The 25912-nt window shown below is 40.7% G+C and overlaps 1 protein-coding gene across 3 annotated transcripts in view; it reads left to right on the forward strand.

The window, feature by feature from the left end:
• The window catches only part of PPIL4 (peptidylprolyl isomerase like 4), a 54013-nt gene that overhangs the window by 21170 nt on the left and 6931 nt on the right, over window positions 1-25912 (forward strand). For 2 of the 3 annotated variants that reach the window (XM_006140030.3, XM_006140031.3), the window contains exons 8-12: window positions 3332-3456; window positions 10690-10756; window positions 14054-14165; window positions 16049-16145; window positions 22796-22943. In XM_006140030.3, coding sequence (XP_006140092.1) covers window positions 3332-3456; window positions 10690-10756; window positions 14054-14165; window positions 16049-16145; window positions 22796-22943 — 549 coding nt within the window. Of the gene's footprint in view, window positions 1-3331; window positions 3457-10689; window positions 10757-14053; window positions 14166-16048; window positions 16146-16571; window positions 16788-22795; window positions 22944-25912 lie in introns of those variants that run through there. The other variant, XM_027769944.1, reaches the window with a different exon arrangement.

Below are 25912 nucleotides of genomic sequence, written 5' to 3' on the forward strand. Positions count from 1 at the left end.
CCCCCCCCGGGGGGGATGGTCACGCCGCAATCCCTTCTCCTCCATTCTCCTCTCGGGATCTTGGGCACGCACGCACACGTGCCCGGCGTGGTTTTAAGTCACCGGGTCTGGGACGTGAACCGCGGTTGACTATGTGGGAGTCCAGTGACATAGCCATTATGCTAACTGCTGGTTCCCCCAAGGGAGAATTTCTTAACTTGTCTTTATTTTTCATGACATTAATATTTTGAAGAATACAGGTTATTATTTTTTAAATTGCGATTTCTGATTACATAGAATTACGTATCTTTGTGGGGTATAGTGTAGTTGTGTTTAAATTGTGTATATAGTATGTAATAATCAAATCAAGGATAGAGAGATATTCACCTTATTCAGTGTTGTACATTACACATCTGTTCCCATTCAGTATTAGCTTTACTAGTTGTATTTGTGTATGCGTGTATGTTTAATTTGGAAGTATATGTTGAATTGTGAACAACATTTTTTATTCTGCTGTGGTGCACCGTTCCATAAGCTATCCACTTATTTATGTGCAGTCTTGTATCTGTTAATCATTTTCTTCCAACCCCCCACCCCGACCCCCACACAGCTTCTGGGATCTACTGTTACTTTCTCTACTTCTGTATCATAAGTCCTTCTACCAGAGTGCAGTTTCTACCAGAGTGCAGACAGTTAGTATGTGTTAAGCAGGGACATATAGTACTTGCCTTTTATAGCCTGACTTATTTCACTTGCAATTGTATCTTTTTTTTTTTTAAAGGAATTATTTATTTATTTAATTTAGTTTTTTCTTATTATTTTTTAATTTGACCGGAGAGAGAGAGAGAGAGAAAGGAAAAGTGAGAAAGCAAGCTGCCAGGCCCAGGATTCAAACTGTGGTCAGCCATGTGGGAGCCCACTGCCTTTAACCACCACACCACCTGGCAGTCCCCCATTGTATCTTTTGTATCTTTCAAATTCTTCCACTTTTGTTTCAAATGACAAGATACCATTTTTGTTTATGGCTGAATAGTTTCCATTGTGCATACTTGCCATGTTTTTTTAATACATTCATTGATTGTTGGACACTTGGCAGGTCATTTATTTCATAAAATATTCTCTAATTTAGGTTTACATACTGTTGCCCGTGAGTAGATTCAGATATGCACCCACAGCCTAGACAGTAACTAAATGATGTATCCTCAGATATGTCATCTGGAGGTGTACAACTTCTGTACCTCCATTAGTGGAAGAGGATAATTTTGATGACTTGGCCAAGGTAATCCACTACCTGGTGCCCTCACTGCATAGTTACTGTTTTTTCCTTTTCCAATCAGTAAACAATCTGTGGCAAGACATTTGAGACTTTTCAAATATCTTGTCTTGGTCAAACATTCCTTCCAGATTTGTTAGTCATCTTGACTGCAATGGGTGTGAAGTGGTTGTGTCCCAGCTCCTTCCACAGTGGTCTTTCCACATTTTACTGGAAGGATGAGCCTTCCCTTTTTCTCTGCTTATCCAGCTATTCACGATCACTATGGAATCATTGATTCCTTTTTGTTGTTGATTGATTTTTTGGGGTGAGGAGGGTTATACACTCGAGGATAGAGACACAAAGAGAGAGAGGGAGAATGAGAAGTCACTTCCCCAGAGGAGATGGCCACGCTACACTCTCTTCTCCTTGTCTCCTCTCAGGATTTTCACACACATACACACACACACACACACACACACACACACACACACACACACCCAGCCTGATTCTCATGCTGTGGGGTCTGAGACTCAAACTGTGGTTGGCCATATGGGAGTCTAGCATCTTATTTATTTATTTAGAGAATTATTTATTTGGGGCTGGTAGGTAGCATGGTGGTTAAGGACACTGAACTCTCACATGGCCAACTAAGGTTCAAGTGCTGGACCTGATGACTTGTTTTCTCACTTTCCTTTTCTTTCTCTCTCTCTCTCTGATTAAACAAATAAATAGATAAGATAGATAGATAGATAGATAGATAGTTAAATAATAAAATAATTCATTTTTTATTAAAAATTTAAAAAATAAATACAATTAAATAATTATTTTTTAGAATTTTATTATTTTGGGAGAGGTTTTTTTTTTTTTTTTTTTTTTTTTTTTTTTTTTTTGGCTATTGCGCCCCCCACGAAAGGGGGGACAAGACAGAAAGCGAGAAATCACCCCCCAGGGGGGATGGCCACGCCACAATCCCTTCTCCTCCATTCTCCTCTCAGGATCTTGAGCATGCACACACACGCGCCCAGCGTGAGTTTAAGCCACCGGGTCCAGGACTTGAACTGTGGTTGACTATGTGGGAGTCCAGCGACATAGCCATTACACTAACTGCTGGTCCCTAGAATTTATTATTATTTTTAAATTTCCTACAGGGCAGGGCACTTACCAGAGAGACAGAAAGAGAGATGAGTCACTTGGGGGACTGAGAAAGCAAACCGCCAAGGCTAGGACTGTGTTCGGCCATGTGAGAGTCCAACATCTTAATCACTACACCACCTGTTGGCCCCTGTTCTGTTGCTATTAATAAACTGACTTTTTTTTTTAAGAACAATTTTAGGTTTATAGAAAAATTGAGCAGAAAGTACAGAGTTTCTATGTACTCCATCTACCATATTTTTTTCATCCTTGATAATTTAGGTATAATTCACAAAATGTTTTTTAAGGATTTTTTAAAAAATTTAATTGATTATTATTGTTATTACTATTTTAAAGTTTTTCTATAGGGCACATGCACCAGAAAGAAAGAGAGGGAAAATGAGAAAGCAGTTTGCCAGATCTGGGACTCAGACTGCGGATGGCCACATGGGAGTCCAGTGCCTTAACCACTATGCCACCTGCTGGCCACCCATAAATTCTTCTTTTTTAAAAAAATGTCAAGTACTTTAAAAAGGAAAAGTGGGTATAAAATTGAAAGCTTGAAGTCAGATAGATATGGGATTAAGTTCCAGCTGTTACTGTTATGTGTAATTGGGCAAATTGCTTGTTTCTTTTTTTTTTTTTTAATTTTACTTATCTTTAAAGTGAAAATTGCACAATTGTTTTAAGAGTTAGCAGTAATGTATTTGTAGTGTCAAGTGCAGTGTTCACACAAACTACAAGTCTGGTAAATATTAGCCTCTAATACGCAATTAATATTGTAAATACCAGGAAGAATATGGTTTCATATTTTTGAATCTTACCTAGATTTATTTTCCTGAGCCTGCCATTTATAATATAAATTTAGATATGTTAGAGAAATCTACCTCGTTGGCTTGGATAGGCCATTTAGAATAGAAACTAAATAAAGGAATTGATTTACGTTCTCATTTATTTATAATCTAGGTGGGAGACCTACCTGATGCTGATATTAAACCACCAGAAAATGTGTTGTTTGTGTGTAAATTGAATCCAGTGACCACAGATGAGGATCTGGAAATAATATTCTCAAGATTTGGGCCAATAAGAAGGTAATCCCTCGTAATCGTGAAAGAGAAATTCAGAAAAACTAGATAATAGCTGGTGGTTTTCTAATTATTTTTTTAAAAACAGAATTATTTATTAATATTTAATTTGACCATAGAGTGAGAGGGAAAGTGAGAATGTAAACCACTAGGTCTGGGGCTTGAACTGCAATTGGCCATGTGGGAGTCCAGTGCCTTAACCACCATGCCACCAGCTGGTCCATGATACTTTTTTTTTCATCTTTTTAAATTCCATTTAATCATTGTGTGTGTGTGTGTGTGTGTGTGTGTGTGTGTGTGTGTGTGCGTGTGTGTATATATATATATATATATATATATATATGTATATATATATGTATGTATTTAAACAATTATTTATTTAATTCCATTTGTTATTACTATTTCTTTAATTTGAGCAGAGAGAGAACGGGAAAGCAAGCTGCCAGGTCTGAGACTTGAACCAGCCCTATGGGAATCCAGCACCTTTAACCACTATGCAACCTACTGGCCTCTTATTGTGTATCTTTACAACATACAAATGGTTTTCCCAGCATGAATACAGTGCATATTACTCAGGTCAAATCAAATTATGTATTTTTGGTGAGACATAGAGACAGAAAGCAAGAAATCACCCCCCGGGGGGATGGTCACACCGCAATCCCTTCTCCTCCATTCCTCTCGAGATCTTGGGCACGCACACACACGTGCCCAGCGTGAGTTTTAAGCCACCAGGTCTGGGACGCAAACCGTGGTCAACTCCGTGGGAGTCCAGCGACATAGCCATTATGCTAACTGCTGGTTCCCTATTGGTGAATTTTATACAGGTTAACTTGCCATAGGGCATGTACACTCACTAGAGAGACAGAGAGAGGGAAAGTGAGAAATCATCTCCTAGAGGGAATGGCCATGTGTAGTCCCTTCTCCTCTCGTCTCTTAAGATTCTGAGTGCTTGCACATATGCCTAGCATGATTTTCAAGCTGCTGAGTCTGGGACTCAAATCATGGTCAGTTATGTAAGAGTCCAGGCTTTAATCGGCACACCACCTACTGGCCCTGGTACCAGTGAACTTTTATAAGTTCTGTTTTAGTCCCTATAGTAAGTCCTATGGATACAAGATGAATAATGGAGTGTTGGGGAAGACCAATATGTAAGTGTTACCTAGAATTTATGTCAGTTTTACCAGAAATGATGTTTACCGGACACATGATGCAGCAGAAAGGAAATTTTTACCTTTGGTTTGCTGTGAAGCTTGTTATGACCTGACACTGTCATGACTTCATTGACTCTACATATGTATTATTTATTTGTGTACAAATAAAATTTTATTTGTAGCATATAGACTAATGATTGCCTTTGGTTTTTGGTGTATATACACCCATACATACATACAGGTAGAAAAATAATTGGGGCATGGTTAGGGTGCAGATCCCTCATGGCTGACTTTGCAGTTTAAGTCCTGGACCTGGGGACTTGAGAAACATGCTAGGAGTGTGTGTGTGTGTGTGTGTGTTTCCCTGCATATTCACACACGTGTGTATGTGTGCACGCACACAACCAAAAATCATGAAGGAAGGAAGAGATGGAGGAGAATTTAAGTGCAACTATGCCCTATGGGAGGGTGATTTTTCTCTCTCTCTCTCTGTCTCTTTGTCTCTCTGTCTCCCTGGCGAGTGCATGAACTCTGGCAAAATAAAAAAATTAAAAAGATAAATAATTGAATGATTTTTGCACTCAGCATGAACATTTTTCACTCTAAAACTGGAAATAAATGGAACAATTTATTTAACAATTAAGTCTAGTTCTGTAATATTCACAACAACCTTTATAGTTAAAATATTTATCTCAGTTAATGTCTAGAATTAACAGCAATCTGTGTCAAAAGTAATTTAAATCTTTGTTTTCCAAAATTTTTATTTTAATAAATTTCCTGTGTTTTTTTTTTAAGTTTTAAAAATTTTTCTGACTTTTTTTTTTAAAGTCTACTCATTTATTATTTCCATGAGTGAGAGTGTAAGATACAGATAGAGAAACAACACCCCCAATAGGGGTTTGACATTGTGATCAACTCCTGGCTTCAGTTAGCCTAGGATACATGTTTGCCTGGCATGTTCAGGGAGATCTCTGGACATGAACATAGAACCTTCCTATAGTGGTCACCCTCTCAGAACATACTATTTTAGTGCTGTGTCACCATCTGAGCCCCTAAAAATTATTTGTATATTTCTTTTATGTGGGAGACTGAGAGAAAAACAGCACCTCCTTCAGCTTCAGTCCACTCTCAGCCTGCAGCCAGTTCCAGACTGGACAGCGCAAACCCATTGTGCTTAGAGAGGTCTCAAGACTGGAACCAGGAACAGTCCCATGCGAGACTGCCTCATAGGTCTTTGCGTTCTATTGCTGCACCATCTACTGACCCCTGAAAATGGTTAATATTGTTATTTTCTCTTTATTTGTGGGAGGGTGTGTGCACACACATGTGACAGTGAGAGGAGGGAGGAGGAGCACCTTTCACAGCGTGTGCATGCTGTGGTCCTTGTTTGCCAGTCCCCCAGCCCACTGCATCATGGGCATTCATTTGCAGGCCCCGGGTGTTTTAGGCTGACCAGGCCAGGGCTTTGAACCATGGTTACTCTATGGGGTCTGGCTTCTCTTGAGCAGAATGGTTTATTACTATTACTGCTTTACCACAAAGCAGGCTCAAAATTATTATTACTATCATTTTCATTTTTAGAAAGTTTTTTTTGCTATAAGGTATGCACACTCACTGGAGAGACAGAGAGAGACAAGGAAACAGAAAGTGAGAAACCACCCCCCCAGGGAGGATGGCCACGCTGCAATCCCTTCTCCTCCATTCTCCTCTCAGGATCTTGGGCAAGCATGTACACATGCCTGGCGTGAGTTTTAAGTCACCGGGTCCAGGACTTGAACCACTGTCAATTATGTGGGAGTTCAGTGACATAACCATTGCACCATCTGCAGGTCCCCAAAATTATAATTTTTAAAGAATTACTTATTAATTTCATTTGTCATCATTATTATCATTATCATCATCATTATTTTAATTTGACCAGAGAGAGAGAAAGGGAAAGTGAGAAAGCAAATCCCTAGGTCTGGGACTCGAACTTCAGTTGGTCTAGTGGGAGTCCAGTGCCCAACCACCATACCACCTACTGGTCCCTCTAAATTATTTTTTAATTGTCATAGTTACTGTATGTGTTTATAAGGCAAGTATATTTTTTCAGTGTGAATACAAAGTGTTATGATCAAATCAGTGTAAGTTGCATATCCATCAACTCAAATATTTGTCATTATTTGAATTAGGAGCCTTTATAATTCTCTGTAGCTATGTTGGAATATGCATAAATAACTGTTAACTGTAGTTTCTTTACTGTGCTACAGAACACTGGAATATATTCCTCCTATTTATTAATAATTTTATTCATTCCTCCCATCATTATTACTTTTTTAAAAATTTTGCCAGAGAGCAACAGAGAGGGAGAAAGCATCACTCATGAGGAATGGTCATGCTGCAACCCCTTCTTATCCATTTCTCTGTCCTGTTGGGGTTTGGGGCATGTACACTTGGATATACCTGGTGTGTTTCTCAAGTCATGGGGTTCAGGACTTGAACTATGGGGTCAAACATGTGAGATTCAGCTGACTTAACCACCAGATGATCAAGCCAGGTCATGCATTATTTTTTTTTTAAGATCATTACTTCTTCCCTGAGAGAGACAGGCACCCTCTAACAGTATTTCATGCTGTGATCCATCCCCAGCCTTAGCTAGTCCAGATTGGGGGCATACTTGTGCCTTCCCAGCCTGATCAGGAAGGAAGGTCCCAGAAGGTATACCCAGGACCTTTCCATGTGCATCAGGTCGTGTTACTGCTGCACCAACTGCCTGGTCTCTGCTATTCCATGTATTACTATTTTTTAAGCATGATTTTATTTTTTCTTATTATTTTTTAATTTGTCCAGAGAGAGAACAAGGAAAAAGTGAGAAAGCAGCCCGCCAGGTCTGGGACTCACACTGCATTCGGCCATATGGAAGTCCAGCTCCTCAACTACCAGGCCACCTACTGGACTTTCCATATATTATTAATGCAAAAGTTTGTGAAGCTAGTTTTTTTTTTTTTTTTTTTCTCTTTTTTTTTTTGGGGTTTTTTTTTCGTTAGGGAATCTCCAGACAGACAGAGAGAGATAGACAGAAAGTGGGAAACCCCCCCCCAGGGGGTATAGCCACACCACAATACCTTCTCCTCCATTCTCCTCTTGGGACCTTGGGCACGCATGCACATGCGCCTGGCGTGAGTTTAAGCCACCAGGTCCGGGACTCAAACCGCGGTCGACTACACGGGAGTCCAATGACATAGCCATTACGCTAACTGCTGGTCCCTGAAGCTAGTATTTATGTAAGAAAGGAAACTTTTTGTAGTTGATTGAAAAGCATTACATTCAAGATTTTTCTTTTTTTCAAAAATTTTCCCGAGGTTGCATGCACTCACCAGAGAAAGAGACAAAAAAGGGAGAAAGCAAACCTCCCAGTGGGGAATGGTCATGCTGCAATCCCTCCTCTGTTACTTCTCCATCCTGTTGGAATTTTGGACATGCGTGCACATGCACCTAGTTTGTTTTTCAAGCTGCTGGCTGAGACTCAAACCATGTGGTCAGTCATGTGTGACCTGGCTTCTTCAACCATCAGGCCACAGGGCCAGCCCTCCTTTCATGTTTTAAAGTGAGGCTTGTGCTGCATGGGGAAAGGGACAGGGCAGGTGCATTCCATGTAGGTTATTGGCTCTTTCCCATGGTTCTTGTGGGAGATTGGTTGTGTATAATGGCTATACTTAACATGGTAAATTTTAGCTCAGTTTATAGTGAAGTTTTAAAAATTTGAAAGCATAGGGACCAGCAGTTAGCGTAATGGCTATGTCGCTGGACTCCCACATAGTCGACTGCAGTTCGTGTCCTGGACCCGGTGGTTTAAACTCACGCTGGACGCGTGTGTGTACATGCCCAAGACCCTGAGAGGAGAATGGAGGAGAAGGGATTGCGGCGTGACCATCCCCCCAGGGGGTGATTTCTTGCTTTCTGTCTTTCTGTCTCTCTGTCTGTCTGGTGAGCGCATGTGCCCTATAACAAAAACCACTAAAAAAAAATTTGAAAGCATAAACGTACAAGCAATTGCCTATATATGAATGTGCATATAGTATTCTGCAATATTAGATATTCCACAATTTTTTTTTTTTACCACACAGGAAAATAATATTTTATTTTAACTAGAAACAGCAGATAGCAAGTTCACGAGGTATGATTTGATCTTTTTTTCTTTGTAATCAGGCTTCAACAATAACAAAAAAAAAAAAAAAGAAGAGATTAACTGCACAGATATTTTGGTCACTATTATAATCCTTAAAGACACAAAAGCCAGCAGCATAAAGTAACGTAAATGTAACGACTGAGAATTCTTGATGGGCCAAAAATATAGATCACTGCATAAAACTCTATTGTACTTTCCTAACATTCTTCTTAAACATTGACAATTATTAGTCAGCAAAATATGAAACATGTGCATAGTATTCTTACAAGAATACTGCCAATGTTAATACCAAGCTTTTCTTCCCCCACAAAATGCAACGAATCATGAGTCTACTTTGTACGTATTAGTGTTTGTTAGGGGTAATGTGCAAAATTGGGTTTGTTTTCAAGGTTAAATAGTAGATTGACTTCACATTTGGTGGTCAGCTGTGTACCCTAATTTTCCATCTTTTATTTTCTTAACTACATTTCATAAGCCCTGAGATATTAGGTAACCTGCTAATGATTGTACAGTTTTAACTTAAATACTTTACTCCACTCAATTTGAACCCCACATAATAGGTATGATAATATTTACTACCTATATAGTTAAGGCTCTAATAAGACCTTTAACTAAGAGTTGCATATTTTATACATTATTAACTTGCTAGGAGCAACTCTTAAAATTACATTTATAATTCAGTCAGCAATAAGTGCTTTTCATTTTGTTTACTTCTTCATGAATAACCAGATTCTTTTTTTCTTTTGTAAAACAACTTTTTTTCTTCCCCATACATAAATGCTAGTTTTCCACCTGAACAGTTGTCAAAAGGAACCTAGCATTTGGATAGCACGTTGATGATAACTGCATTGCCTAGCCAGAGACGTATGCTCATAACAGGCATTCAATGTGTTTGTTCCATATGGAATGAGTGAATTGTATATAATTTTTTTTTTTGAGAGGTTTTTGCTATAGGGTGCGTGTGCTCGTCAGACAGACAAGAAGAGACATAGAGGCAGAAAGCAAGAAATCACCCCCTAGAGGGGATGGTCACGCCGCAATCCCTTCTCCTCCATTCTCCTCTTGGGATCTTGGGCACGCATGCACACACGCCTGGCGTGAGTTTTAAGCCACCGGGTCCGGGACATGAACCGCGGTCAACTATGTGGGAGTCCAGCGACATAGCCATTATGCTAACTGCTGGTTCCCAATATTCCACAATTTTTAAAAAAGAATTATTTAATTTTATTTATTACTGGACTATTGGAAAAGTCATGACATACTTTTCTATGCAGAAATGTGTCACGACTTAAGACAACCCAATATTGTTATTTTTAATTTAATATAGCACATGCACTCACCAGAGAGAGACAGAGAAGGGGAAGTGAGAAAGCAAGCTGCCAGGTCTAGGACTCAAACTGTGGTTGGCCAGGTGGAAGTCTAGCTCCTTAACCTCCATGCCACCAGCTGGCCCCAGTATTTCCATAGTTCATCTATAAATAGACTAGAAATGTATTATGGTGTAAAATTTTAGTAGTAGTTTATATTTGTCAAAGGAAATCTAAATATTTTTGTTATTCCTCAGTTCTTAGGAAATTTAGGACTACAGGCCTACACAGGACATTTAGAGTAGAGTTTAGGTAATTTAGTGACTGGACTATGATTTTTTTTTTTTAAGTTTTGCTGTAGTGTGTATATATGTTCAAGAGAGAGAAAGGTAGCTATCACCCCGCTCCTCCCAAAAAAGATGGCCATGCCACAGTCCCTTCTTGAGTTTTGGGTGCATGCACATGCCCTTGTGTGATTTTTCAAACCTGAGTCCAGGATTCGAATTGTGCAGTTGGCCATGTAGGATCCAGCGCCTTTATCTCTATGCTACCTGCTGGCCCACTTCTTCTTTTTTTTTTTTTTCTTAAGTCACTTTTCAAAACTTTCTTTCAGTTGTGAAGTTATTCGAGATTGGAAGACAGGAGAATCCCTCTGTTATGCTTTTATTGAATTTGAGAAGGTATGTCATAAATATGTATATTATTAAGTATGGTACTTATTTTTGTATGTGTGGTATTAAAATGTGAAAAATTAAAGAACTTTTTCTAATTTTTGTGATCACCTTTTCTTTGGGCATCCAACAAAATTAACTTTGTTGGTGTTAATATATATAGCTGTACTTGTTTAGCTGAAGTCCTTCACAGATTTTTCAGCATTACTTAGATGAAGATATAATTGAGTAATGAGAAGAGATCTGGACTGGATGTTAAGATGTAGGTGTTAATCTAAGCTCTGTCTCTGGCCAGCTGTTGTAGGATATTTAGATACTTATCTAACCCTTCTTCCCAGGCCTTACCTTTCTTATAAGGAAAACTTGGGTACTGGGTTAGATGGTCATTTCTAGATCTCTGATAATGATGACAGTTTATGTTGCTCACATCCTTTAAACTAAGCATTATGTTACTTTTTCTGCATTTAAACCTCATAACTCTTTTTTTTTTGGAGATGTTTTCGCTATAGGGCACGTGCACTCGCCAGACAGAGAGAAACATAGAGAGAGAAAGCGAGAAATCGACCCCCATGGGGGATGGTCGCGCCGCAATCTCTTCTCCTCCATTCTCCTCTCAGGATCTTGGGCACGCACGCACACGGGCCCGGCATGAGTTTTAAGCCACTGGGTCCGGGACACAAACCGCGGTCGACTACATGGGAGTCCAGCGACATAGGCATTACGCTAACTGCTGGTTCCCAAACCTCATAACTCTTTGAGACAGAAACTACTATCATTTTCCAGATAGGCAAACTGAGATACAAAGTGATGATGTGGTTGTTCACAGTCTTGCACCTTCTGAATGGCATAGGTAGGAATTGAACTTGGACATGTCTGACTCTGATCCTGTTGAATTAGCTGCTGTGCTATGCTATGCTTTGTGATTTCTTTATACAATTTTGGCCTGACGTAGCCCATTCTTAATTACAGTTACCTTGAAGCATTTATTGAACACCTATGTTTCAGACACTGGGATAGGTCTTAGGGATGCACAATTAATAGCTGAGTGTTGAGGAAAACAGACACGTAACAAATTATACTTAGACACTGTGTCAGATGTACCAAGAATGATACTGGTAAAGTACATTGCTGCCAGCAAAAGGAGAGCTTTACCTTTGATTTGCCATGAGCATTTCTCATAGACCTGACGCTGTCATTTCATCATTCACATTATAAGGGTATATTGTTTATTTGCTCATGAATAACATTTCATCTCATTCGTGGCATATAGACTAAAGATTGCCTGCACTTTTCAGTCTTTTTCAACTATACCTTTTTCTTTTTTTCTTTTTTTAATTTGTAAGAGGGTACATGCACTGGCCGGAGAAAGACTGAAGAGGAGAGAGAGAGAGAGAGAGAGGGAAGTGAGACAGCACCATATATGAAGAATAGTCATGCAGCGATCTCTTCTCCATATTTTCCTTTGGGGATTTTGGGCATGTATACAATGCGCCTGGCATGTTTGTCAAGCCACCAAGTCTGGAAACCAAACAACTCGACCCTGTGGGATCCAGCTGCCATAACCACCACACCACTGGCTGGCCTGCAACTCTACCTTTTCTGTGAATCTGTAGTTCAGACCAGCTTTATAGCATGGGGTGATTATAGAATTTATTTTTTTAAATCTGTTTATTTCTTCTGAGAGAGAAAAAAAGAGACAGGGACCAGCATTTCCAACAGGGTCTTCACACTGATTCTCCCCAGCCACACCAGCCTAGATCTTGGGTACACACACGTGTGTACCTGCATATACTGGAGACCTCAGGATGTGAACCCAGGACCTTCCAACGTCCAGCATCGCAGAACATTGCATTACTGCTGCACCACTGTGGCTTCCAGGGAATCTATGAGTTCTTTATTTTGATTAAACATTTCAGTTTTTTGTTTTGTTTTGTTTTTTAAGGTTTTTGCCATAGGGTGCATATGCTTGCTGGAGAGGAGAAAGACAGAGGGAAAGCAAGAAATCACCTCCCTTCCCAGTGTACATAGCCACGCAGCAGTCCCTTCTCCTTCATTCTCCTCTTGGGATTTTGGGCACACATGTACATGTGCCTGGAATGGGTCTGGGGCTTGAATTGTGGTGGGCCATGTGAGAATCTAGCCACCTTAACTACCATGCCACCTACTGGCTCCAAACATTTCGTTTTTTGAGGTGGCTCTTTTGTAGCCTTGCTCCTTTCTTGAAAATCAGAATAAGCTACATTATTTGGCTTCGTAATTCTCATAACTGTGGTACCCTCTTTGTGTGTGTGTGTGTGGTGTGTGTGTGTGTGTGTGTGTGTGTTTTGAGAGGTTTTTGCTACAGGGCGCGTGCGCTCACCAGACAGACAGAGAAAGACATAGAGACAGAAAGTGAAAAATCAATCCCCGGGGGGATGGTCACGCCGCAATCCCTTCTCCTCCATTCTCCTCTCGGGATCTTGGGCATGCACACACACGCCCGGTGTGAGTTTTAAGCCACCGGGTCCAGGACGCGAACCACAGTCGACTACGTGGGAGTCCAGCAACATAGCCATTATGCTAACTGCTGGTTCCCTCCCTCTTTGTGTTTTTCACCAGGTCTGTATTTTTTGCATATTGAGCAACTTCTCTATGCTTCAGATAGCCTGATTCCATCTTTTTTTTTTTTAATTTACCAAAGGACACTGTGTACTCACCATAAACAGAGAGCAAGCCCCGCCTAGTGGGCACGGTTATGTCAAAATGCCTTCTCTCTCTCTCCATCCTATCAGGATGTTGGGCACGCACACCTATGCACCAGACATGTGTTTCAAGCTACCTCTGGGGCTGGGATTCAAACTGTACCAATGCCTTGTGGGATCTGTCTGCCTTAACCACTTAGACCATAGGCTTAACACCAAATTTATGGAAACTTTCACTTTTTAGGATATTTTTGGGTTTTGAGTGAAAGGATTGTGGCCTTGAATAACATGATCAGTAATTACAGATACGTCTGCTGCAGTCAGGGAGTGTTTGTATTTAGGTTTCTGCCTCTGACCCTTGCTGTGTGTGTGACCTCAGACAACTCCTGTACTTTCCTAAATTTCTGCTTTCTCATTGAGGAAGTGGAGATGAATAGATAGTACATCGTAGGGTTGTTACTAGAGTCAGTTGAGGTCATAGATGCAATGCATTTAGCATCAGTCTGGTGTATAAGTATTCAAATGTTCATTTTAGTTACAATAAACTCTGTATTTTCGGTATTTGTTTTAGATACAGAAATCTTTTCTGTAAAGGTTTATACTGGGTGTTTATGATTACTATCAGGAAGAAGATTGTGAGAAAGCATTCTTCAAAATGGACAATGTACTTATAGATGACAGAAGAATACACGTGGATTTTAGTCAGTCTGTTGCAAAGGTTAAATGGAAAGGAAAAGGTATTTTGGTTTATCTTTGTTTCTTTTCTGCCTTATATGATTGTATATGTGAGGAATGTTTTTAAAAGTTAATGGAAAATGCATGTTATAAGGAAGCTAAGCATGGATTTAAAAATATTTTATACCCAAATAAACTTGTACTTTAATTCCATTTTTTTGTAAACTTTTCAAAGACCCATTGTACAACCTTTGATTTAGTGCAATTAAGAGAAATGTTAACTGATGTATTTTCTGCTATTTATAATTTTACAAAGTTGCTATCTAGAATTTAAGATAGAAGCATGTATAGATTGTGAGTGCGTGTGTTTATGTGTGTTTTGAAGAGAGATTTTTGCTATAGGGCGTGTGCATTCACTGTTGAAAAAGAAAGCAAGGAATCACCCCCCTGCAGGGGAGATGGCCATATTGCAGTCCCTTCTCCACCATTCTCCTCTCAGGATTTTGGACATACACACACGTGTACCCAGCATGAGGTTTAATCTTTCAGGTCTGAGACTCAAAAGGCAGTTGACTATGTGGGAGTCTAGTGATGTAACCATTATGCCATCTGCTGGTCCTGTCTGTATATTTTAAGCTGATATAAAAGACCACAGTTTTTGTTTACTATTATAAATTACTTAAAATTAAACCTACCGGGGACCAGCAGTTAGCGTAATGGCTATGTCGCTGAACTCCCATGTAGCCGACTGCAGTTCGAGTCCCGGACCCATTGGCTTAAACTCACGCCAGGCATGTGTGCGTGCATGCCCAGAATCCTGAGAGGAGAATGGAGGAGAAGGGATAGCAGTGTGGCCATCCCCCCTGCGGGGTGATTTCTCACTTTCTCTCTCTCTCTCTGTCTTTCTGGTGAGTGCGCGCACTCTACAGCAAAAACCTCTCAAAAAAAAAGAAAAAATTAAACCCACTGCAGACATATGTTTCCAAAGTAACTATTATGACTTCATGTGGTGGTTTTATTCTTTTATGTACAAAAGCCTTTAAAAATTTTTTTAAAGTTTATTTGTTTTAGTTATCATATGGTACAAAATCAAAAAGGTCTATAATCCCTTTCATTCCTGTTCCTCATCTTCTCACTTCTTCTTCCCAGGAGTAACCACTGTTACTTGTTTCTTTCTTTATTATTTTTTAAATCTTTATTTATCTATTTATTTCTTCATGTAATTATTGTACATCTTTACAACATACAAAACTATTTTTCCCAGCATGAATACATTGTATTTTAGTACAGTCAAAGATACCACCATATACATTATCAACAGATAACTTTCTATTTCTATTTACTTACTTATTTTGTAGAGAGAGATTTTTGTTGTTGGGTGTGTGTGCTTGCCAGAGAGACAGAAAGCAAGAAATCACCCCTGGGAGGGTGGCCACGCCACAATCCCTGCCCTTCCATTCTCCTCTTGGGATCTTGGGCATGCACACACACGTGGCCAGCGTGTTATTTTGTCACTGGGTCTGAGGCTTGAATCACAGTTGACTACATGGGGGGGGAGGGTTCCATCTGCTGGTTCCAAATGTTTTAGATTTTAATCTCAGGTCCAAAATAATTAATTTTCCACTGGATTTAATGTTATCATGGATTTATGGCTCTACTTCAGTACTGTATTTATTCCTAATTTATTTGAAAGTTTGATGTTTGCAATATTCATGTTCATCAGTAGGTGGCACCACACTTAAAATAATGGATATCTGATTTCAGTTAAAATAATAATGGAGATTGAATTGCTATGCTTTTGTTTTCTTCTCACCCTTTTTTTGTCTCCCAGTTATATGCCTTTTATAAGATAGATATTACACCTTTTATAAAATAATTTTTGTTTTTGGTTTATTAGGTAATTATTCTTACTAAGCTTGTTTTTTCCTCTCTTCTTAATAAACAGGTGGAAAGTACACCAAGAGTGATTTCAAGGAGTATGAAAAGGAACAAAATAAACCGTCTAATTTGGTTCTGAAAGATAAAGTAAAGCCCAAACAGGAGTATCCTTAACAAAAATCAGTCAATATGTATTTTTTTTTAAGTCTTTCATATAATTTTATTTTCTCCCTTTAACCATGATAATATGATATCCAAATTTTGTCTTAACTGGTGGGTCTGTAAACACAGGCTTATCCATCCCACTGACTGGCGAGGCAAATGCTGCTTCTTGAAATGGTCCCACCATGGATCCTCTGGTCACCCAACCCCAGTCACCCCCTTGCCTGGCTTTATCTTCACTGTATTGTGTGGCCACTTCATTGAATCTCATTCCAGACTAACTTTTCCATGGCTTCCATAATTTTGCTGTGTTTTTCACATAGAATGTGTCTGACCTTTACTGCATTGCCACCACCTTTGGGACCCTGTGACTTCTTGTCAGCAGTATCACTCCCAGACGCTGCTCCCCCTTAACCCCCCTTTTCCAGAACCACTTTTTCCTTTGGGCGGCATCTTCAAGACTTGCGGATAAACAGTCAACCCAAAATCAGTCAATACGTTTTGAACCTCCATTATGTGTAGAATGCTGTATGTTGCGTTGTAAGAAGTCACATAGGTTTATAAAATGCAGAGTTCCTGAATTCAGATTGTTTGTGAAGAAATAAGTTTATTGTTATCTTTTCAAGTCTTATATACTTTGCTTTTTCATTGTAACACACTATTTCATGGAGAAAGTTAAAGAAATCTTTCACTTAATTCTTTTACCTTCCTACTCTTAGGTTAAGTAACTTTGCACTTAACGTATTCTCAAAAGATCTTCAGTTAAGATTTATATTTTCCATATATAATTATGTTTTGAATGATTCATAATCAGATTGTTGTTGTTATAGCTCAGCTAACCATCTGTTATCTGTGCTAATCATCCTCTTTTTAAAGTTTATTTATGTCTTCCATGAGAAACAGGAGAAACAGAGAGGGAGAGAAACAGCATCCCCAACAGGGTCTTGACGGCATGACCCACCCTAGATTTAACAGCTCCAGATCGTGGGCACATGTGTGCCCTGTGCCAGGCATACTCAGGGAGGTCTCTGGAGGTGACTCTGGAGCTGTCTCGTGGCCAGCCTCACAGAGTGTGGTATTTCACTGCCACGTCACCTTCCGACCCCAGCTAACCATACTCTTCTGCTTAAATTTGTTCTTTAGGTAACAGGTTGCCGTAGTTCTCTGTTACAAGATTAGGTTGTTTCTTTTTGGATGGCATACTGTCATTTTAGCAGCAAATACTTATTGGTCCCCTCTTAAGTGCAAGAATTGAGTTTTACTTGTAGACGAAAAATACATTCACTTGACTATTTAGTTTAGGTTTTTCCAGGGTTTAGGTTGAGACATGTAAAAAGCAATGAAGCATACTGTTCATATTACATCATTTTAGTTTGTTCATGATTTTTCTCATTATAAATCTATCACTCTACACATTGCAAAAGTCACTTCTTTTGTGATTCTTTGTAGTAAATGATGTCTTTGTTTCCTAGTTTCTGTTGATGTGTAAGGGAGTCTTTTCCCATGCTGTGTAGACATTTCTTTTCCAAGTGTTTGTGAGGGAAAGATGACCATCACATTGACTTTATATATATTCCTGTTTTAAAATGTATTGACTGTCCGCAGTGCATAAAGCATTGGGAGGTGACGGAGCTAAGTAAAGTCTGAAGGATTCTGACAAAGTTGGCATGTGAAGAGGCTTTTGCCTGCATACAAGAAGCAGAGATTTGGCTTAAAACACCAGCATTAAAGGGCATATGATCAAAAGCTCAAAATCATAAAAGGCATGGATAGAATACACTTGAAATTTATTTACCTAAACTTTGAAATTAGGTTTAGGCTCCCCACACAAAACCGCACCTAGGGAACCAGCAGTTAGCGTAATGGCTATGTCGCTGGACTCCCACGTAGTCGACCGCAGTTCGTGTCCCGGGACCCGGTGGCTTAAAACTCACGCCGGGCGTGTGTGCGTGCGTGCCCAAGATCCCGAGAGGAGAATGGGGGAGAAGGGATTGCGGCGTGACCATCCCCCCCTGGGGGGTGATTTCTCGCTTTCTGTCTCTATGTCTCTCTCTGTCTGTCTGGCGAGCGCACGCGCCCTTCAGTGAAAATCTCTCCAAAAAAAAAAAACCCAAAAAACCCGCACCTACAAGAAGGTGTAGGACAAATACATGGAAGTGGCATTGTAGCGTGTAGAGTAGAGGCACCTCTTTCCCCACAGAGGGAGTTCAGGTTGAAAAGAAAGAATGTGGAACATTAAAACTTTTAAAACTCAAGAGACTGGATTACTAAAAGTTAAGGAAGGAAACTAGATGTGTTTGAGAATAAATCTCTAGTACTGTTCTATAGAACTTTCTGGATAGAAATGAGCTATGTCTCCACTTTCCAGGATGGCTACCAACCACATGCGATATTGAATATTAGAGATGGACTGAGAGATGAATTTTTAATTTAAATTTTCTCTTTTTTAAGATTTTTACCATAGGGTGTGTGGGTTTGCCAGAGACAGAGGGGGAGCGGGGGGATGGCCATGCCACAGTCCCTTCTTCTTCGTTTTTCTCTTAGAATTTTTGGGGCATGCACATATGCCCAGCATGATTTTCAAGCTATTGGGACTGAGACTTGAACTGCAAAGTTGGCCATGTGGGAATGTAGTGCCCTAACTACCATGCCACACGCTGACCCTAATTTCATTTAATTTTAATTAAACAACTGTATATGCCTAGTATTAAACAGTGTGGCTTCTCTTTTAAAGTCAATAATAGAATCCAATAATGCCTAGTATTAAGCAGTGCAACTTCTCTTTTGGAGTCAATAATAGTAGAAGACAGACATGTCCTCATGGAAACCACTGTTAATGATTCTCAAATGATTAACAGACTATTAAACATGAAAGAGGAAATTCATGAATCTGACCCATAGGATAGTCTTTATATTCTTGGTAACTGACAAGTGCATTTCAGTGAGGCATTGAAGATCTTAGGTAAAATAATCAAGAATAGACTATTTTTTGAGAGATTTTTGCTATAGGGCATGTATGCTTGCTGGAGAGACAGAGACAGGGAGACAGAAAGTGAGGAATCAACCTCTGGGGTATGGCCACACTACACTCCTTTCTCTTCCATTCTCCTCTCAGGATTTTGGGCATACACGCACACACACCTGGTGTGAGTTTCAAGTCGCCGGGTCCAGGACTTGAACCGCAGTCGGCTACATTGGAGTCCAGTACCTTAACCACTATACCACCTGCTGGCCGCCTAGACTATTTATTTATAACATGTAGGATATGCTCATGCTCACATATTTTATTTTGTTACTTATCACAAAGGAAAGGCATTCAGAGGATAGTCTAATGTGTAGATAAGTTGTCTTGAATCATCCTTAACATCCATCTCACTTAACCATCTCACTTATGGTCATGGGACCAGGCCAGGATGCTATTTTCTTTTAGAAATTATTACTATTATTTTGGATTTTTGCCGTAGGGCATGAATGCTTGCTGGAGAGAGAGTGAGAGAGGAAAAGTGAGAAATCACTCCCCAGGAGGATAGCCATGCAGCAATCCCTTCTCCTGCAGTTCGCCTCTTGGGATTTTGGGCACACTCGCACGCACACGCGTCCTGTGTGTTTTTAAAGCTGCCAGGTCTGGGGCTCCAGCTGTAGAGTTTGAGTAGGATCCAGCACCCTAACCACTACTCCCCCAGCTGGCCCAAGACATTTTTTTTTTTTTGGAGAGGTTTTTGCTATTGGGCACGTGTGCTTGCCAGAAAGACAGAGAGACACAGAGAGACAGAAAGCGAGAAAACAACCCCCCAGGAGGAATGGCCATGCCACAATCCCTTCTTCTCCATTCTCCTCTCAGGATCTTGGGCACGCACGTATACGCGCCCAGCACGAGTTTAAGCCACCAGGTTCAGGACTCAAACTGCATGGGAGTCTAGCGACATAACCATTATACCAACTGCTGGTCCTGCCATACACCTTTTAAAATTTCTTATTAAAAAAATTCTGACTGTGACTCACTAGATGGACTTTGCACCCCGCTGATGGGATTATGATCATCACTTGGAAAAACAGTGTTCTAAAGCATTTTGGACAAAGGAAGCTGCATGTGCAGAGCGCGTATTAAGATTAAATCAGGGTTTGGGGAGCTGGGTCCCACTTCAAATCCCTGGCAGCTTGTTAAACACTAGGTGCATATGTGTGCGTGCCCAAAATCTCAACAGGACGGAAAAATGGAGAAGGGATTGTGGTGTGACTTATGCCCTATTGGGGATATGTTTCCCCTTTATCTTTCTGTCTCTCTCTGGCAAGTGCTCTCTGGCAATTAAAATAATAATTTTAAAAAGGATGAAATCAGGCCCAGTCATGGTGACACAAGCAGTAAGGCATGTTTCTATAAGGCTGGGGCTTTGTGAGAGCCCAGGTTCTATTTCCACACCAACCTAGGGAGTTCTGGCACGTTGGTGCCTGCCTTAAATCCTAGCCAACTGAGAGGCTGGGGCACAGGATTGCAACATGGCAAGACCCTGTCAAGAATACCTGTCATTTCTCCCTTTCATAAAATAGGAGGCAAGGGCCGTTGAGTTTGTATCTGAAAGAGAAGTCCCAGAAGATGCTGTGTAAACGGTGTGCCTGAGTGTAAAGGACAAAAGGAGGTGGAGATAACCCAGCAATAGTAGGTTGTTACAGGCTGACTGGCCATCTTTTTTTTTTTTTCTTTTAGAGATTTTTGTTATATAGTGAGTGTGCTTGCTGGAAACATAGAAACAGAGAGAGAAAGTGAGAAATCACTCCGCAGTGGAGATGGCCACGCTGCAATTCCGTCTCCATTCTCCCCTCAGAATCTTGGGCATGCATGTACATGCAGCCGACATGAGTTTCTAGCTGCTGGGTCTGGGACTCAAACCAGGGTCGGCCATGTGGGAGTCTAGCGCCTTAACCACTGTGCCACCTGCTGGCCCCATGACTGGCCACCTTTAGCCCTCTCAAGGGAAGCCATTGGAACAGTGTTTTCCTCATTGGTCTTAGGTAGAAGTGAGACATAATCGCTGTGGCATTGCGAAAACGGACCTGATCCCCTAGTTCTGAGGGAAGTGCATCTGTTTACCCCAGTCTCACATGCAGCTGAAAGAGCTCTGCACGTCAGGCTTCCTCATACGCTTTCTTTGGAAAACCACTGTTCTAGCCCATGTCACCCTTCCCCAAAGCCACTTTAGAAGCTGAGAATGTTTTCTGCACAGGTTGTAATTGTTTTAATTTTCTCATATTCCAAGGCCTTACAGTATACTAAGGAACATATTTCTATGTGAATTAAAACATTGTCAAGTTTTTATAGCACATCTATGTAAAATTTCAGAAAGATTAACTCATAGTTCTGTCACCTATACAAGTGATACTTTTTATTTTTTCTCGTTCCTTTCAAGGCTTTATCTTTTATAAAATTTTATAAAGTTATAATCACTGTTTGGCATAGGCAGTTTTTACCTTCAACTTTTTTCACTTTGGATTTTTATGAATACTTGTCAGATTTTTTTTATAGCATTTACCATTGTCACCATCCTTTATATTACATTAACTTTTTTTCTTAATTTAGTTTTTGCTATAGGGCATATGCATTCCCCAGAGAGAGAGAGAAGGAAAGTGAGAAATCAGAAGAAGAATCATATAAACCTATCTCTTATATAGCTTCTCTGATATTAGGCTTTATAATATTTTAATTTTGTCTAGTTAAGTATGTACCTCATTTTCTAAGTTTATATTTTTTCATTATTGGGCCCAGCAGGTGGCATGGTGGTTAAGGGCACCGGACTCCCATGTGGGCGACTACAGTTTGAGTCCTGGACCTTGTGGCTCTCTCTCTCTCTCTCCCTCCCTCTCTCTCTCTCTGTCTCTGGTCAAGTTAAAATTAATAAATAAATGGATAAATAAAGATAAATAGAAGAATTCGTTTAAAACTTTTTATTATTGGGACCAGCAGTTAGCGTAATGGCTATGTCGCTAGACTCCCATGTAGTCGACCACAGTTCAAGTCCTGGACCCAGTGGCTTAAACTCATGCCGGGCGCGTGTGCATGCGTGCCCAGGATCCTGAGAGGAGATCTGGCGAGCGCGCGCGCCCTATGGCAAAAAAAAACCTCTCCAAAAAAAAAAAAAACAAAACTTTTTATTATTAACAAAGTTCTTTTTACTTCTTATGCTACTTGGATCTTCTCTTGTGAGTATAGTTTTAGTTACATATCTTTGCCTACTTGTTATTAACCATATGTTTAAGATGAGGGTTCTTTCCCTTTGTCCTAACTATGTAATAAAAGAAAATGTGTTTGATTTGTTTTAGAAATAAACTCTAAGCTTTTTTTTTTTTTTTTCTGCTTTAAAAAGTTACCTTTAGGGCCAGCCAGGTGGCTTGTTTGTTAAGGCAGCTGACTCTCACATGGCCGACTTCGCAGTTTGAGTCCTGGACCCAGAGGCTGGAAGTACATGCCAGGTGTGGAGGCATACATGCCCCACGTCCCGAGAGGAGAAGGGAGAGAAAGGATTGCACGTCATCCCCGCTGGGCGTGCTTTCTGACTCCCTCCCTCTTACCTTTAGCCTCTGGCCTCCATTGTGTACTAGACACCTACGTTTTACCCTTACCAGTGCCGTCTCACATCGTCCTTAACTAGCACTGCAGCGCAAAATACGATCTGGTGCTGGATGATCCGGCAGAGGACTCCAAGTCAGGTCACTCACACACGAGTAAAAAGCACAAGAAGAAAACCCGTCACTGTGCTGAAGAAAAGGAAGACGAGGACTGCATGCCGATCAGAAACACCAATCAGGTACTTCTGACGTTCAGACTGAAGTGGGGAACAGATGTGTTAGCCCTAATTTTCATCTTGGTGGTGTAATTTAGGGGGTAAGAGATGGTCTGCACAGGAATGAGTAGGTTCCTAGCACTGAAACACTGAAATACAGATGGTGCACTGAGTAACAGACTTTAATTTCAAGAATCATTGGGACCAGCAGTTAGTATAATGGCTATGTCTCTGAACTCCCATGTAGTCGACTGCAGTTCGAGTCCTGGACCCAGTGGCTTAAACTCACGCCAGGCACATGTGCATGCGGGCCCAGGATCCTGAGAGGAGAATGGAGGAGAAGGGATTGCGGCCTGGCCATCCTCCTTGGGGAGTGATTTCTTGCTTTCTGTCTCTCTGGTGGGCACATGCGCCTTGTAGGAAAAACCTCTCAAAAAGAAAACAAAAAAATAAAAAGAGGGACCAGCAGTTAGCGTAATGGCTATGTCGCTAGACTCCCACGTAGTCTACCACGGTTCGAGTCCCAGACCCAGTGGCTTAAACTCACGCCAGGCGCGTGTGCGTGCGTGCCCAAGATCCCGAGAGGAGAATGGAGGAGAAGGGATTGCAGCGTGGCCATCCCCCTTGGGGGGTGATTTCTTGCTTTCTATCTCTCTGTCTCTCTCTGTCTGTCTGGTGAGTGCACGCACCCTAGAGCAAAAAAAAAAAAAAAAAAAAAAAAAGATATATATCATTGAATTATTATAAAAGTTTTTTTTTTTTCCTTTTTCCCATAGGGCAAATTGTTTACCAGAGACAGAGTGAGAAGAGAAGTGAGAAATCACCCATGGGTGTATAGCCACCCTGCAGTCTCTTCTCCTCCACTCTCCTCTCAGGATTCTTGGTGTACACGCATTCCCCTGGCGTCCTTCTCAAGCTGCCAGGTCTGTGATTTATACTTCATTTGGCCATGTTGGAGTCCAGTGCCTTAACCATCATGCCACCTGCTGGGTCCCCAAAGATTATTTTTGAAGTAGCTTAATATATGCTACACTTCACATCCAGTAGGTGGTGTAGTGGGAAAAGCACTAGACTCTCGCATGGCCAATGATGGTTCAAGTCTTGGACCCAGTGGCTTGAAAATCATGCTGGTGTGTGTACATGAGTGCCCAAAATCCCGTGAGTGGAATGAGGAAAAGGGATTGCAGCATGGCCATTCCCCCATGTGGTGATTTCTCATTTTCCTTCTCTCTGTTTCTCTCCAGCTCCAGTGAGCACATGTGCCCTTTGACAAAAATCTGAAAAACAAGTGTGGTTGTGATGACAAAGTTTTTCTCACTTATCACCTTCATTTGTCACCAAGTATCTGCATAGCACTAGAGACTCTACAGCTGTAAAACATGTATACCTTTCCTTGGTGGATCCGCAGAATAGAAGCAGCACTGATAATTAACTTGGCCATACCAAACTTTCTTCTGAGCAGCACCTTTTCTAAAACAGTGATAATAAAAATTCCCCAGAGAAAGCTGATTATAAAGAGAAGAAACTGGGGCCAGCAGATGGTGTAGTGGTTAAGGTGCTGGACTCCCACATAGCTAGCTGCAACGGTGGCTAGAAAAATACGACAGGCATGTGTGTGTATGTGCCCCAAATCCCAGGTGGATAATCGAGGAGAAGGGATTGCGACATGGCCATCCTCCCTGGGGGGTGATTTCTCACTTTTCCTCTTTTTGTGTCTCTCTGTCTCACTCTTTCTCTGGCGAGTGCATGCGCCCTATGGCAAAAACCTCTAGATAGATAGATAGATAGATAGATAGATAGATAGATAGATAGATAGATAGATAGATAGATGAAATCATTTTCAACCTGGGTTTTTGGTTCTCATTTAGATAAAAAGTAAATTGCATCACAGCCCTTTTCTTTGTTTCATTACCTAGAAGATGTTTGAGCTGGGCCCTGGTGGATGAGAACTATTTCAGTGGGCCGAGGAGGGAATACAAGGTGGGATGAAAAGGTCAGGCAGAGACAGAATTGGTAGGCAATGCAGGATTTGCTGGCTGGAGAGCTAGGTGTGCATATCTGTGCTGCTGGTCAGTGACATGACCTTGACAAGTTAAATTTAACTCAGAAGATGATAATACTTCATAAGGGTGTTAACATTTTATGAAAATAAATGTATGTCCAGACATTTTCTTTACTTAGTATTTTTTTATGGTGTATTTATTTATTTCCTTTTGTTATTATTATTTTTAAAAATTTTGACCAGACGTAGACAGAGAGAGAGAGAAAGGGGAGGTGAGAAAGTAAGCCGCCTCAAATCCAGGCCTCAAATCGTGGTCAGTCCTATGGGAATCCAGCACCTTTAACCACCGTGCCACCTGCTGGCCCCCTGCACTTACTGTTATTACAATGTCTCTCACTATTAAGTCAAATTACTGTGCTTTAGATTACTTGGAATAATTTCTCATTAGTTGGTCATTAGCTAGACTCATATCTCAGTTAAAATTGTTTCATCTTATTTTTAGTGTTTAAGTATTGCTTTGAAAAAAACTGTTTTGACAGAGGGCATGTGCCCTTACCAGAAAGAGAGAGAGGCAGAGAGCAAGAAAGCATCCCTCTCTGCAAAAGGGAATGGTCATGCTGCAGTCCCTTCTCCATTTCTCCTTCCTTTTGGGATTTTGGACCTGCATGCACACACCTGCGTGTTTAAGTTGCCAGGTCGAGGACTCAAACCATGCAGCTAGCCATGTGAGTTCCAGCCACACTGGCCATCAGGACACAGGGTGACTCTGATTTGTAGTTTAAAAACTATGTAATTTCGAAATAGTACTGAGAAACTAGCTGCTATCCTTATCTCCCCTCCCCCCCAGTAGGTAACCATTTTATGTGTTTTATTATTATTTAAAGAAGCTGAATACAAAAAAGGTGGTCATTGGGACCAGCAGGTGGCGTGGTGGTTAAGGCACTGGACACTCCCACATGGCTAACCATGGTTCGAGCCCGGGACCTGGTGG

Source organism: Tupaia chinensis, unplaced genomic scaffold (assembly GCF_000334495.1).
Source record: "Tupaia chinensis unplaced genomic scaffold, TupChi_1.0 Scaffold000014_1, whole genome shotgun sequence".
NCBI lineage: Eukaryota > Metazoa > Chordata > Mammalia > Scandentia > Tupaiidae > Tupaia > Tupaia belangeri.